At 43.6% G+C, this 16,573-nt stretch overlaps 1 protein-coding gene across 5 annotated transcripts in view; it reads left to right on the top strand.

The window, feature by feature from the left end:
* Positions 1-16,573, top strand: part of LOC122940189 (NXPE family member 1-like) — a 294,633-nt gene that overhangs the window by 243,703 nt on the left and 34,357 nt on the right. For all 5 annotated transcript variants that reach the window (XM_044296625.1, XM_044296630.1, XM_044296627.1 and 2 more), the window contains 2 exons: positions 4,941-5,002; positions 9,239-9,457. In XM_044296625.1, the coding sequence (XP_044152560.1) occupies positions 4,941-5,002; positions 9,239-9,457 (281 nt within the window). The remainder of the gene's footprint in view (positions 1-4,940; positions 5,003-9,238; positions 9,458-16,573) is intronic.

The raw sequence follows: 16,573 nt of genomic DNA, 5'->3' as shown, positions 1-16,573 counted from the left end.
TGTCATTGATCACCCCCCTGTCATTGATCACCCCCCCTGTCATTGATCACCCCCCCCCTGTAAGGCTCCATTCAGACATTTTTTTTGGCACAAGTTAGCGGAAATTTTTTGTTTGTTTTTGTTTTTGTTTTTTCTTACTAAGTCTCATATTATACTAACTTGTGTCAAAAAATAAAATCTCCCATGAACTCACCATACCCCTCACGGAATCCAAATGCGTAAACATTTTTAGACATTTATATTCCAGACTTCTTCTCACGCTTTAGGGCCCCTAAAAAGCCAGGGCAGTATAAATACCCCACATGTGACCCCATTTCGGAAAGAAGACACCCCAAGGTATTCCGTGAGGGGCATATTGAGTCCATGAAAGATTGAAATTTTTGTCCTAAGTTAGCGGAAAGTGAGTCTTTGTGAGAAAAAAACCAAAAAAATCAATTTCCGCTAACTTATGCAAAAAATAAAAAATTTCTAGGAACTCGCCAGGCCCCTCATTGAATACCTTGGGGTGTCTTCTTTCCAAAGTGGGGTCACATGTGGGGTATTTATACTGCCCTGGCTTTTTAGGGGCCCGAAAGTGTGAGAAGAAGTCTGGGATCCAAATGTCTAAAAATGCCCTCCTAAAAGGAATTTGGGCCCCTTTGCGCATCTAGACTGCAAAAAAGTGTCACACATCTGGTATCGCCGTACTCAGGAGAAGTTGGGGAATGTGTTTTGGGGTGTCATTTTACATATACCCATGCTGGGTGAGAAAAATATCTTGGTCAGATGCCAACTTTGTATAAAAAAATAGGAAAAGTTGTCTTTTGCCAAGATATTTCTCTCACCCAGCATGGTTATATGTAAAATGGCACCCCAAAACACATTCCCCAACTTCTCCTGAGTACGGCGATACCAGATGTGTGACACTTTTTTGCAGCCAAGGTGGGCAAAGGGGCACATATTCCAAAGTGCACCTTTTGGATTTCACCGGCCATTTTTTACAGATTTTGATTGCAAGGTACTTCTTACACATTTGGGCCCCTAAATTGCCAGGGCAGTATAACTACGCCACAAGTGACCCCATTTTGGAAAGAAGACACCCCAAGGTATTCCGTGAGGGGCACGGCGAGTTCCTAGAATTTTTTATTTTTTGTCGCAAGTTAGTGGAATATGAGACTTTGTAAGGAAAAAAGAAAAAAAAAGAAAAATCATCATTTTCCGCTAACTTGTGACAAAAAATAAAAAATTCTAGGAACTCGCCGTGCCCCTCACGGAATACCTTGGAGTGTCTTCTTTCCAAAATGGGGTCACTTGTGGCGTAGTTATACTGCCCTGGCAATTTAGGGGCCCAAATGTGTGAGAAGAACTTTGCAATCAAAATGTGTAAAAAATGGCCTGCGAAATCCGAAAGGTGCACTTTGGAATATGTGCCCCTTTGCCCACCTTGGCTGCAAAAAAGTGTCACACATGTGGTATCGCCGTACTCAGGAGAAGTTGGGCAATGTGTTTTGGGGTGTCATTTTACATATACCCATGCTGGATGAGAGAAATATCTTGGCAAAAGACAACTTTTCCCATTTTTTTATACAAAGTTGGCATTTGACCAAGATATTTTTCTCCCCAACATGGGTATATGTAAAATGACACCCCAAAACACATTCCCCAACTTCTCCTGAGTACGGCGATACCAGATGTGTGACACTTTTTTGCAGCCTAGATGCGCAAAGGGGCCCAAATTCCTTTTAGGAGGGCATTTTTAGACATTTGGATCCCAGACTTCTTCTCACGCTTTAGGGCCCCTAAAAAGCCAGGGCAGTATAAATACCCCACATGTGACCCCACTTTGGAAAGAAGACACCCCAAGGTATTCAATGAGGGGCATGGCGAGTTCCTAGAATTTTTTTTTTTTTTGCATAAGTTAGCGGATATTGATTTTTTTTTTTGTTTTTTTCTCACAAAGTCTCACTTTCCGCTAACTTAGGACAAAAATTTCAATCTTTCATGGACTCAATATGCCCCTCACGGAATACCTTGGGGTGTCTTCTTTCCGAAATGGGGTCACATGTGGGGTATTTATACTGGCCTGGCTTTTTAGGGGCCCTAAAGCGTGAGAAGAAGTCTGGAATATAAATGTCTAAAAATGTTTACGCATTTGGATTCCGTGAGGGGTATGGTGAGTCCATGTGAGATTTTATTTTTTGACACAAGTTAGTGGAATATGAGACTTAGTAAGAAAAAACAAAAACAAAAACAAACAAAAAATTTCCGCTAACTTGTGCCAAAAAAAATGTCTGAATGGAGCCTTACCAGGGGGGGGGGGGGGGGGTGATCAATGACAGGGGGGTGATCAATGACAGGGGGGTGATCACCCATATAGACTCCCTGATCACCCCCCTGTCATTGATCACCCCCCCCTGTAAGGCTCCATTCAGACATCCGCATGATTTTTTACGGATCCATGGATACATGGATCGGATCCACAAAACGCATGCGGACGTCTGAATGGAGCCTTACAGGGGGGTTATCAATGACAGGGGGTGATCAGGGTAATCAGGGTGATCACCCCCCTGTCACTGATCACCCCCCCTGTAAGGCTCCATTCAGACATCCGCATGATTTTTTACGGATCCATGGATACATGTATCGGATCCACAGAACGCATGCGGACGTCTGAATGGAGCCTTACAGGGGGGTTATCAATGACAGGGGGTGATCAGGGTAATCAGGGTGATCACCCCCCTGTCACTGATCACCCCCCCTGTAAGGCTCCATTCAGACATCCGCATGATTTTTTACGGATCCATGGATACATGTATCGGATCCACAGAACGCATGCGGACGTCTGAATGGAGCCTTACAGGGGGGTTATCAATGACAGGGGGTGATCAGGGTAATCAGGGTGATCACCCCCCTGTCACTGATCACCCCCCCTGTAAGGCTCCATTCAGACATCCGCATGATTTTTTACGGATCCATGGATACATGTATCGGATCCACAGAACGCATGCGGACGTCTGAATGGAGCCTTACAGGGGGGTTATCAATGACAGGGGGTGATCAGGGTAATCAGGGTGATCACCCCCCTGTCACTGATCACCCCCCCTGTAAGGCTCCATTCAGACATCCGCATGATTTTTTACGGATCCATGGATACATGTATCGGATCCACAGAACGCATGCGGACGTCTGAATGGAGCCTTACAGGGGGGTTATCAATGACAGGGGGTGATCAGGGTAATCAGGGTGATCACCCCCCTGTCACTGATCACCCCCCCTGTAAGGCTCCATTCAGACATCCGCATGATTTTTTACGGATCCATGGATACATGGATCGGATCCACAAAACGCATGCGGACGTCTGAATGGAGCCTTACAGGGGGGTTATCAATGACAGGGGGTGATCAGGGAGTGTATATGGGTGATCACCCGCCTGTCATTGATCACCCCCTGTAAGGCTCCATTCAGACGTCCGCATGTGTTTTGCGGATCCGATCCATGTATCCATGGATCCGTAAAAATCATGCGGACGTCTGAATGGAGCCTTACAGGGGAGTGATCAATGACAGGGGGTGATCAATGACAGGGGGTGATCAGGGAGTGTATATGGGTGATCACCCGCCTGTCATTGATAACCCCCCTGTAAGGCTCCATTCAGACGTCCGTATGCTTTTTGCGGATCCGATCCATGTATCCGTGGATCCGTAAAAATCATACGGACGTCTGAACGGAGCCTGACAGGGGGGTGATCAATGACAGGGCGGTGATCAATGACAGGGGGGTGATCAGGGAGTTTAATATGGGGTGATCATGGGTGATCAGGGGTTTATAAGGGGTTAATAAGTGACGGGGGGGGGGTGTAGTGTAGTGTAGTGTGGTGTTTGGTGCGACTGTACTGTCCTACCTGAGTCCTCTGGTGGTCGATCCTAACAAAAGGGACCACCAGAGGACCAGGTAGGAGGTATATTAGACGCTGTTATGAAAACAGCGTCTAATATACCTGTTAGGGGTTAAAAAATTCGGATCTCCAGCCTGCCAGCGAACGATCGCCGCTGGCATGCTGGAGATCCACTCGCTTACCTTCCGATCCTGTGAGCGCGCGCGCCTGTGTGCGCGCGTTCACAGGAAATCTCGCGTCTCGCGAGATGACGCATATATGCGTGACTGTGCGCCAGCCTGCCACCTCCGGAACGCACATGTGCGTTAGGCGGTCCGGAGGTGGTTAAACACAATGCAGACTATTAGAGATGAGTAAATTGCTCAAAATTTGATTTGGGTTAGATTCAGATGAACCGGTTGACCAAATGAATTCTGATCTGAATTGATTCTGACACTGCACTCTGAGGTCTCCTATTTTTTCTCTCTTGTCACTCTTTTTAAAAGAAAATGTATTTTTGCCCCTCTTCCTATGTGCCAAACTTTATTGTAGACCTATTTTGCTCCTTGTTTTGGACAAAAAAAAATAGCACATCGCTAATGTCAGCTAGTTGAATAGGGTTAATTCTGGTGAGAGAAACCCTTTAAATCTGTTCACTTATTGTGGCCATAGAAGAATCAAACAATAGGGGCATGGACCAAAAACTTTTGTGTCTTTAGGGCATTGAGGATACATTTTCCTGTTCACTTGTTAAACACTGCCATCTAGAGATAATGTAGCATATTACAAATGCCACCATGTATAAAGACTATACTGTCCATATAGGAATGTAAGCCTTTATCTGGCACAGCCTTTTCAGTATCGGTTGGAAATCGACCAATCAAACTTTGATGACCTACCCTAATATTCTAATTATTCAAAATAGTAAAAATATACCTGTGTGAAAATGGGTTTCTCTTTGCCGACTAGAAATAGGGGTCTGTCTATCTATACCACACATGTCAGTTCTTTATAAACTGCTAAATACAACCATAAAAATATCATTTTTCCATACAGCTTAATATATTTTCTTATGTCTTCTTTTTAGGGGAAATTTTGCCATTAATATTCCAGGAGATTTTGATTACATTGAGGTATCCACATGTACAGGTAATTTTTTTTCAAATTTATATTTTTTAATCAACTAGACCTTTTTTATTGTTGCCATATAATGCATCTATAACCCATGCTCATTGGTTGATATCATCATCATCATATGCACATTTCCACTTAGTTGACCACCACAGGGGACTTATAGAATAAAAAGGAACCCACTACAATGAGTGCGCGACCACGTAATGCTTTATTGGAGTCCTCCAAAGCAAGAAACCCTCTTTGCAATGAGTCTATATTTTGGTAACAGAAGGTGGCATTGTATCTACTGCATGAGAGGGTTTATGAACATCATGAAGTTGGAGACCTTGCTTGACGTCACCCTCTATTATCCAGAGCAGAGAGCTGCGGCTGCTTAAAGTCAACTTGTTATCCTGAAAATGCATTGTATTGTGCAAGCAGCATGTTATAGAGTGTGAAGAGCTGAGCATATCGATTTTTTATAGTTTTGTGGAAAAAGATTCAGCATCACTTGTAAGTTATTCACTTGAATTCCTTCTCATTCTGGGCTTTGAAGTCAAGAAGGTGGTCCTATCAGTGATTGACAGCCTACCCTCTACGACTGTGCATACAGAGATAGCTGTCAATCACTGATAGGACTGCCTCCTTGCCATATGACCATATGGCTTTTGGAGGGAAGATTTTACTGGAATAGTTTTTGGGTACCATGTCATGTTTGAAGAGACTCTGGGGTACCCCTACAGTGGAAATCCCCAATTAGTGACCCCATTTTGGAAACTGCACCCCTGAAGGAATTTATCCAGGGGTGTACTGGCGTTTCATAGAATTTAGGAACACTTGGCTGTGAAAATAACACATTTCCTTTTTTTCTGATAAAATGATGCCCCTGAGATATTCTAAAAAAGTTGCTTCATGTGGAAACTACGCCCATCAAGGAATTTACTTGAGGCATGTAGTGAGTACACAGATGCTTTTCAAAGAATTTTGAAACACTTGGTTTACATTTTTTTCAATGTTGATTTAACCCCAGATTTTCATTTTCCCAAGGAGTAAAAGGACACCACAATTTGTTACGCATTTGTTACGCATTTATGTGGTCATAAACTGTTGTTTGGGCACACTGCAGAGTTCAGAGGGAATGATCACCATGTGCATTTGAGGCCTAGTGATTTATACAGTAGGCCCTGAGGTTAAAGAGGTTGTCTCATCTCAGGCTAGGATATGACTCCACTGGGACCTGCACCTACATCAGGAACAGAGCCCTGCACAGTGGTGGCTGGAGTGTGGAGTGTGGCTACGCATGCGCATTGTGCCCTCCACCACTTTCGGGGTTCCGTTCTCAAAAGAATGACACTATTTTAGAAGCCACACACCTCACAGAATTTCCCACGGAGTATATGAAGTATTTTTACCCCACATGTATTTTGCACAAAAAAAAATTCACAGCAGATGGTGCAAAGTGAAAATTGCACCCTACATGTAGCCCTAATTGTCACGGATGATCCGCGAGAATATTGAACTGTCCTCCCAATATTATCAATATTACTCTCCCTTATTGATCAGTAGGTCTATTAAACAGTATTTATTTCCCTAGGCCCCAGAACCTACAATTTGATTACTCAGAGCATCTCCTCCTGTGTACCCAGAGAACAAAATAGTCCTTTTGTTTAAGCCAGTAAATAGATGCCCAGCAGATAACGCAATTACAGCTGGCTTCCTTAGGTTGACAAAAGAGCTTCCCTTTCTGCAGAGATATCACAGCTAGGTGTGAAGACTACACTGGGGGGAGCCATTTGGTGTCGCTGCCATAAGGGGCTTGTAAGCTAGCTTGATGCAGACAGGCCGGCACCAAGGTTCCCAGATTGACACATGAATCTGAGATATGATTTTTACCTTTTTAAGAGAGACCATGCATCTTACGGACGTAAAAATTACATCATCATGTCACTCACTGGACATGTACATATGACAAACATAACTCTAGGAGGTGCCCAGGTAAAGTTATGGTGTTACCCCATCATAGAACCAGGTATAATAGTTATATTTGGTATCCCGGGACTCCATATTTTGTGGGGAATGTGAATCTGTGCTCATTACTTATGTACAGCGGAGACATCCCGAGATATGGCACATACCATATTTCAGAACTGGCATTCATCTCAGAAATACAGCCGTCCCCAGCAGGCGGACTCTCATATCCCCGCCTTGATTCTGGGACCCTTTATAACAAAGACCTAGAATCTGCTAAAGGAGTTCTCCACTTTTAACAACACCTGAAGAGGGCCTCAGCCAGAGAACCTGTGGGCTGTAGGCATATTCGGATTATTACACTGGACAAAGGTTTCTTGGACTTTACCCTGCAACGGACTATTTCACCAACAGACATCTCTTCTGCGGAAAATAAGTATTTTCTTTCTTTTCTCCCTTTTTGTTCATTGGACTATACTTTCCTTGATTATTGTTTTAATAATTACTGTACATCTTGATAATTTGTATTGTATATATATATATATATATATATATATATATAATAAATGACCTCCAACTCATTTCTCTAGCCATATGCCTGTTTTCAATCAATGCAAAAACTTACCCTAGCCTCTCCGAAGAGAAAGCTACTCGGTTCTGTTATCCAGATAGTGGGTTACTTGCTCCCATAAATTGCAAGGTGGTGGCAGTTAAACTACCCTGTGTGTGGTTCCGGTCCGGTCGCTCACACGCTTACTTGCGGTCAATCGGCGGTCCAATCCCTGCGCTTTCAGCCTATCAACTGTATGGACTCAAGTTAGACTGTCGGTGTGCTGAAAGTGGCTGAGAGGCCTGTTTGCGGATTGACCACTAGGGGCGCCGTGACGTATTGTGGCCGCGGTGGTCGCAGTTCGTCACACTAATCTTTTGCCCTTATATAACAAGGCTCAGGACTAAAAGAGCACCATGTGTATTGGAGACCTATGTGGTGATTTACACATCTTATGCTGACAACTGTAGAGGCTCTGGGGTGAAAAATTTTATGGAACCCTGGAGAAGTGACTCCATTTTGGAAACTACACCCATCAAGGTATTGAGGTGTGGAGTGAGCATTTTGAAGCCACTGGTATTTTGCAGAAATGAATGTGCAGCAGACAGAGAACAGATATGGCATTTCATTGCCCAATGTGTTGTGCTCAGCTGGTGCTATCTGAGACTCACATCACACTACTTGAACTGATAGATGAGTTCTAATGGGTACGGAAATGCCATAAATGTGGGTGTAACCTTCTGTATAGCCACATGTTATGTCTCAAAAGGGAAGAATTGCCATTTGACTTTTGGAGAGCAGATTTTGCTGGAATGGTTTTTGGGCGCCTGAGCTACCTGTACAGTAGAAACCTCCTATAAGTGACCCCATTTTGGAAAGCCCACCCCTCAAATTATTTAGTAAGGGGTGGAGTGAATATTTTGACACAACAGGTGTTTTGCAGTAATTAATGAACAGGGGGCTATGCAAAATGAGCATGTATGGAGCATGTCAGGAAGGATTTAAGAAGCAACATAACTGAACATTGTCATATACCCTCATAGAAAATTTTTAGCTAATGGAGGAGGGGGGGGGGGGGGTGTCCTGTGTTCAGGATTCTGGATTCTGGTTCTGCATTTTCCGGGTAACACTTTGACTACGAGTAAATTGAACATTTCCTGCCAGGTTTCCCCACAGATTACAGCTGGTCATCCGAGCAGGAGAATACTTTGTGATTACCTTAGTGTCTTGGGCGCTTTCTAACAAGTAGGGATTATATGAAAATAGAGAGTCCCTTTAACACCTGTATCAAGAAATAACCATAAACTGTAGTGCTGGGGAATTGATAAGCCAAACCACAGACTGACATCTCTATTTCTCCACACTCCAACTCTGGCTCCAACTTCAACTCCTTCATAAATGGTTCATGTATAATAATTAGATATAACAAATTTACTGTAAAATCATGGTAAAATCTAACTGTTCATCATTACTATGTACTATTTTATTGTGAAGCTAGTGTTGGAGTCAGTACACTTCTACTAGAACCAACTCCACACCCCTAATAAATTGGTTGGTAAAGGAGTAGTTTGGAGGTCTTTGGCCCCAATGCGAAAGCTATACTTGGGCCCTTCACCTAATCACCATTGATTTCCCAAGCCATTGTATCTAATGATGAAATATAGTGTTTAACTGTGTAGTAATATATATGTTGATGAATAGAGAAGAATGTAAAGCACTTATGTAACCTGTCACCACCTTCTTCATCTCCACAGCTCCAGCTCCATCTAACTTAAGCACCTGTAAAATTGGGATGAAATCTCCATTTCCCAGTGGGTTTGCATTCCAAAATAAGTGGCAACCTGCCTTCTGTAATATCCCTGACTTTAGCACCGAAGATAAGATTTATGCTTGTTTACAGAATAAGCTAATCTATTTTTTGGGAGACTCAACAGTGCGACAATGGTTTGAATATTTGGTAAACACACTAAAAGGTATTTTGATTATATATTATAAATCCACTTTGACCAGGGCTGCTTTCACACATCATGAGCACTTAAAATTTGCTGGCAGCAGATCATGCTGTCTAATCACAGTCTGCTGCCAGAAAACAATGATTCTGTATGGGGACGAGCGATGGTATTAATGATCACTCCCTACCCCATACTGTGTAGAAGATTGTTGCATGTAAATAGTGGTCTCCTTCACTGACAAGCAGACAATTAATATATATATATATATATATATATATATATATATATATATTCACAATGAGGTGATACAGTCCTGATCAAAAGTTTAAGACCACTTGAAAAAATTTCATAAAATCATATTTAGCATGGCTGGATCTTAACAAGGTTCCAGGTAGAGCTTCAACATGCAACAAGAAGAAATGGGAGTGAGACAACACCTATTTCTACGTGCCACAGTGGAGGGGGCGCCATGGGGTGCTTTTTCCTTCAGTGGAACAAAGGAGCTTCAGGAAGTGCAGGGGCGTCAAACGGCCACTGGCTATGTCCAGATGTTGCAGAAAGCATTCCATCCTCATGACTGAGGGCCCTCGTCTGTGTGGTAACAACTGAGTTTTTCAACAGGACAACGCTACAGTACACAATGCCAGCAGGACAAGGGACTTCTTCCAGGAGAATAACATCACTCTTTTGGCCCATCCCGTGTGTTCCCCTGATCTAAATCCAATTGAGAACCTTTAGGGATGGATGCAAGGGAAGTTTACAAAAATGGACAACAGTTCCAGACAGTAGATGGCCTTCGTGAGGCCGTCTTCACCACTTGGAGAAATGTTCCCACTCACCTCATGGAAACGCATGCATCAAGCATGCCAAAACGAAGTTTGGAAGTGATAAACAATAACGGCGGAGCTACTCATTATTGAGTTCATGTTTGGAAGTTGGATTTCTGTTTTGGGGGGGGGTTAGTTTTTTTTTTGGAGGTGTGGTCCTAAACTTTCGATCAGCTGAAAAACACCCTGTTTCAGTTTATTTGTTGTTTTCATTAAATTGAATGCTCAAAAAATGTTTTGTCTCACTCCCATTTCTTCTTGTTGCATGTTGAAGCTCTACTTGGAACCTTGTTAAGATCCAGCCATGCTAAATATGATTTTTTGCAATTTTTCAAGTGGTCTTAAACTTTTGATCAGGACTGTATCACCATAGGCTTTATGTTCTTCCTCATGACTTCTGCACAGATCACAGAGCATGTCTAGTAAACTCTCCCATAGAAGCCAATGAAGTCAGCTATGAGTGAGTCAATTCTTTAGAATCGAAAATGGCTGGCTCACGGTAAATAATTTCATTTATTACTAAAAATACATGTTTATCTCATTATATTAATACATGATTATCAAATTCTATTAAATAAAAAAAATTAATAATAAAAAATCTCATTAACATGTATGACTTCAGCATAGATAAAATGAAAAACACGATGAACATAAAAACAATTGATCAGTCTTGATCCCTTTTAATGTTCTTAACACATGTAGTATTACAAATGACGGCTTAACTAACTACTTCTGATTAGGGATGAGCGAACCCGAACTGTATAGTTCGGGTTCGTACCGAATTTTGGGGTGTTCGTGACACGGACCCCGAAGCCGAACATTTTCGTAAAAGTCCGGGTTCGGGTTCGGTGTTCGACGCTTTCTTGGCGCTTTTTGAAAGGCTGCAAAGCAGCCAATCAACAAGCATCATACTACTTGCCCCAAGAGGCCATCACAGCCATGCCTACTATTGGCATGGCTGTGATTGGCCAGTGCAGCATGTGACCCAGCCTCTATTTAAGCTGGAGTCACGTAGCGCCGCACGTCACTCTGCTCTGATCAGTGTAGGGATAGGATGCAGCTGCTGCTGTTAGGGCGAGATTAGGCAGGGATTTACTCTTCCAAAACACTTAATGAAGTGATCGATCTACAGCTGTGAATCATTCAACCTCTGCTATTTAAATGCTCACAGTTTTTTGGCTGCCCAGAGCGTTTTTTCTGTCACTTTTGTCTGTGGTGATCGGCGGCCATTTTGTGTCTTGTGGTGCGCCATCACAAGCTGCCACCAAGTCCATTTAACCATCAATAGTGTGTTTGTTTGTTTTTTGCTATATCCTACATCAGGGGCTTGGCTGTGCTTGCTATTTTATTGAGGGGTGAAATACAATTGCCAAAATAGCAGTACCTTAAATCTGGTGTTTCAGCTGTGGCTAGCCAATTGTAATACTGTCTGCTGTCTGGCAAAGGATATATCTGTGGTTATTGCTGTGGCTGGTCAAGTTATTTAGTGTCCGTCAAAGCACAGTTTTTGTTCTGGGTTGAAATACAATTCCCAACTTAGCAATTCCCTAAATCAGTGGTTTCTGCTGTAGCAGGCCAAGTTTAAATCTATCCATAAAAGGGTATATTACATTGAAGGTGCTGATAGGGTCATCCTCAATAACTTCACACGCTACCGTGCATTTCCAAGTCTAATTCTGTCCGTAAACGTATACCTGTCATCCAGGGCCTAAATACTAGGCCTCAAATTTATAGTCAGCTAAATCTGTGGTTACTGCTGTGCCTGTATTAGTGTAATACGGTACCTAAATAGATAGCCAGATAGTGTTAGGTACCTGTAAAAAAAGGCCTGAATTTGAATTCAATACATTGGGCCAAATAATTTTTTTCTTATTGTTGTGCACGGTAACAATGAGGAAAACATCTAGTAAGGGACGCGGACATGGTCGTGGTGGTGTTAGTGGACCCTCTAGTTCTGGGAGAGGACATGGCCGTTCTGCCACAGCCACACGTCCTAGTGTACCAACTACCTCAGGTCCCAGTAGACGCCAGAATTTAAAGCGATATTTGGTGGGGCCCAATGCCGTTCTAAGGATGGTAAGGCCTGAGCAGGTAAAGGCATTAGTCAATTGGGTGGCCGACAGTGGATCCAGCACGTTCACATTATCTCCCACCCAGTCTTCTGCAGAAAGCTCACAGATGGCGCCTGAAAACCAAGCCCATCAGTCTGTCACATCACCCCCATGCATATCAGGGAAACTGTCTGAGCCTCAAGTTATGCAGCAGTCTCTTATGCTGTTTGAAGACTCTGCTGGCAGGGAATCCCAAGGGCATCCACCTAGCCCTTCCCCAGCGGTGGAAGACATAGAATGCACTGACGCACAACCACTTATGTTTCCTGATGATGAGGACATGGGAATACCACCTCAGCATGTCTCTGATGATGAAACACAGGTGCCAACTGCTGCGTCTTTCTGCAGTGTGCAGACTGAACAGGAGGTCAGGGAGGAAGACTGGGTGGAAGACGATGCAGGGGACGATGAGGTCCTAGACCCCACATGGAATGAAGGTCCTGCCACTGACTTTCAGAGTTCGGAGGAAGAGGCAGTGGTGAGACCGAGCCAACAGCGTAGCAAAAGAGGGAGCAGTGGGCAAAAGCAGAACACCCGCCACCAAGAGACTCCGCCTGCTACTGACCGACGCCATCTGGGACCGAGCACCCCAAAGGCAGCTTCAAGGAGTTCCCTGGCGTGGCAGTTCTTCAAACAATGTGCTGATGACAAGACCCGAGTGGTTTGCATGCTGTGCCATCAGAGCCTGAAGCGAGGCATTAACGTTCTGAACCTTAGCACAACCTGCATGACCAGGCACCTGCATGCAAAGCATGAACTGCAGTGGAGTAAACACCTTAAAAACAAGGAACTCACTCAGACTCCCCCTGCTACCTATTCTGCTGCTGCCGCCTCGGCCTCTTCCTCCGCCTCTGGAGGAACGTTGGCACCTGCCGCCCAGCAAACAGAGGATGTACCACCAACACCACCACCTCTGTCACCAAGCATCTCAACCATGTCACACGGCAGCGTTCAGCTCTCCATCTCACAAACATTTGAGAGAAAGCGTAAATTCCCACCTAGCCACCCTCGATCCCTGGCCCTGAATGCCAGCATTTCTAAACTACTAGCCTATGAAATGCTGTCATTCAGGCTGGTGGACACAGACAGCTTCAATCAGCTCATGTCGCTTGCTGTCCCACAGTGCACAACCAAGTATCGATACAATCAAGTGTGCACTGCGCAATGCCATCTGTGGCAAGGTCCACCTAACCACAGATACTTGGACCAGTAAGCACGGCCAGGGACGCTATATCTCCCTAACTGCACACTGGGTAAATGTAGTGGCGGCTGGGCCCCAGGCGGAGAGCTGTTTGGCACACGTCCTTCCGCCGCCAAGGATCGCAGGGCAACATTCTTTGCCTCCTGTAGCCTCCTCCTCCTACTCGGCTTCCTCCTCCTCTTCTTCCACCTGCTCATCCAGTCAGCCACACACCTTCACCACAAACTTCTTTTTTTTTTTTTATTAACAATTTTTATTGTTTTTCAAATAATAATAAAAGACAGATGACAATGGCGGGAAGGTAGCGCCAATATGAAAGTACAAAAATATAAATATACGGTATTAAGTCATACCAGCACATCATAACACAGCAAATCAGAAAGCAGTGCCATAGATTAACATAAAAGGGGAAAGGGAAGTGGAAAAAACATCAACAAAACAAATGGTATAAATCAGGTAAGATATAAATATAAGTTATAGCTCACATGGTGCAGCAACAGGGTACGGTACTAAGTCAATTATTTGCCCTATACAATAGAGAAAGGGTGAAATGGTAGTAATGAGAAAAGGAAGTTAGAAAAAATAAGTAGGTAAGTATCAAGGAAGGCCCCTAAACGTCTTCCAAGGAGCCCACATGTCCAGGAAGGTGCTTCTAGTGCGGGTTTCCCAATGAGAGAGTTCCTCTAATCTATACAGTTGGTCCACCTTTTGTGTCCATTTAGCCTCATCTGGGGCTTCTGTAGAAAGCCAGGCGGCAGCAACTAAAATTCTAGATGCAGCTAATAGCATAAGTAATAAGGACCTGACCTTTTTGTGGATCCCATCCAGCCCCAGGCCAAGGAGAGTCAGTTCAGGAGAACATACCAAAGAAGTGCCACAAATCTTATTACATTTAATTATTATGGAATGCCACCATGTTTGAATAGTTGGGCATTCCCACCAAATGTGGTAAAAAGTGCCCTTGGAGGTTTTGCATCTCCAACAGGAGTCGGAAACGTTGGAAGAGTATTGCGCAATATTTTCTGGAGTTTTGTACCACCGCATCATAATCTTGTACCCATTTTCCTGAACTCGCACGCACCTTAAAATTTTATGTGGAACAGAAAACATAATCTTGATTTCAGTGGGGGTTAGGGATCGGTTGAGATCTTTTTCCCAAACTCTCACTATGGCTGGTTTAATGTCAGTCACCGGTGACTTGATCCTTTTGTATATGAATGAAATTAATCTATTAGGCGCTTGTTTAGATCCAATTAGCCCTTCAAACCATGGGAACAGAGGTGTCACCTTAGGAAGGCTCTCCGCCGAAGCCATTTCAGATAGTATATATTTGTGTACAAATGAAAGAGACATAGATTCTTTCAAGCTGGTAAGAAGGAGAGGAGGGGGGGGGGAAGTACCGTGCTCTTTTAGGATATCTGATATGAGTAAGTTAGACTGCCTAATCACGGGGCTACAAGTCTCTTTTAAATCTAAGGGTGCTAAATCGATGACATCTCCCAAAGTCAGAAGTGAGGAAGGAGTAGTAAGCATTATACCTTTAGAGGAGAACCTTTAGATTTTGGATTTGAGTAGATAGGGGAAAGGATTTCCCAGCAAGCAGAACAGCTCTGGGAGTGGAGAGGAGAAAGCTATTTTCCATCAGGACCCAAAATTTATGGGGGGGAGCTCTAATCCAATCTACTACTCTGGCTAGATGTATGGCTTTCATGTATGTTTCAGGATCTGGGAGATTGATCCCACCTAGCTCCTTTGGTTTGGTGAGAGTGTCCAATGCAATTCTCGGTCTGCGCCCCTTCCAAATAAAATGACGTACTGCTTTGTTAAATCTATTAAAGAAGGATTTCGGTATTTTGATAGGCAGAACCTGCATGACATATGTCAATTTGGGTAGACTCAATGTCGATACCATATTCTTTCTGCCAAACCAAGACAGGAAAGGGAGGTCCAACGAGTCCATCTGGTCAATAACCGACTTTAAAAGAGGGATAAAGTTTAGTTTGTATAAGTCTTTAGTATTAGGGGATATGTTCACTCCCAGGTACGTCAACATTTGTGTGGACCAGTTAAAGGGAGATTGGAGCTTAAGAATTCTAATTGTTGAGGGAGGGAACCCACTATGAATGAGCTGAGATTTAGCAGGGTTTACCTTGAAATTAGAGAGTGACCCAAATAAATCCAACAACGATAAGATAGCAGGAAGAGATTTTTTCGGATTGGTTGTGCAGATCAAGAGGTCATCAGCAAATGCAGCCAATTTGATTTCCTGACTTCCCACTTTAAGTCCTATAATATCCGTTTGCTGTCTCAGGGATTGTAAAAGCGTCTCCATAACCAATACGAAAATGAGCGGGGACAGGGGACAGCCCTGTCTTGTGCCATTCCTTATACTGAAGCAGGAAGACAGGGCATCATTGACTAATACCGATGCCGAGGAGGAGTGATACATAGCCCTGATTGCATTTGAGAATTGAACAGGGATATTAAATTTGGCTAGTGTAAGACTAATATATAGCCAGTCTATTCTGTCAAACGCCTTCTCGGCATCGGTACCTAAGAGAACTATGGGTATTTTTTTAAAAGAGGAGAAGTACAATGCATTTAGAACTTTCATAACATTGTCCTTACCCTCTCTTCCCTTAACAAATCCGACCTGGTCCGGATGGATCAGGGAGGGGAGTAGTTTTTGCAGTCTAGTAGCCAACATTTTAGCCAGTAGTTTAAGGTCAGTGTTAAGCAAAGATATAGGACGGTAATTTGAGCAGATGGAATGATCTTTACCTGGTTTGGGAATAATTGTTATCGTAGCTCTAGACATATCGGATGACACAGGGGAGTTATGCAGAGCATTATTGCATATTGGAAGTAGGTGGGGAAACAGGACTTCGGAATAAGCTTTATAATAGGACAGAGGTAAACCGTCTGGTCCGGGGCATTTTCCGGCTGGGGATGAATTAAGTGCTTCTTGGATGTCCGCTATAGTAAACGGAGCAGCCAG

Source organism: Bufo gargarizans, chromosome 6, assembly GCF_014858855.1.
Source record: "Bufo gargarizans isolate SCDJY-AF-19 chromosome 6, ASM1485885v1, whole genome shotgun sequence".
NCBI classification, from domain to species: domain Eukaryota; kingdom Metazoa; phylum Chordata; class Amphibia; order Anura; family Bufonidae; genus Bufo; species Bufo gargarizans.
This window is presented reverse-complemented; position numbering and strand designations above follow the sequence as displayed.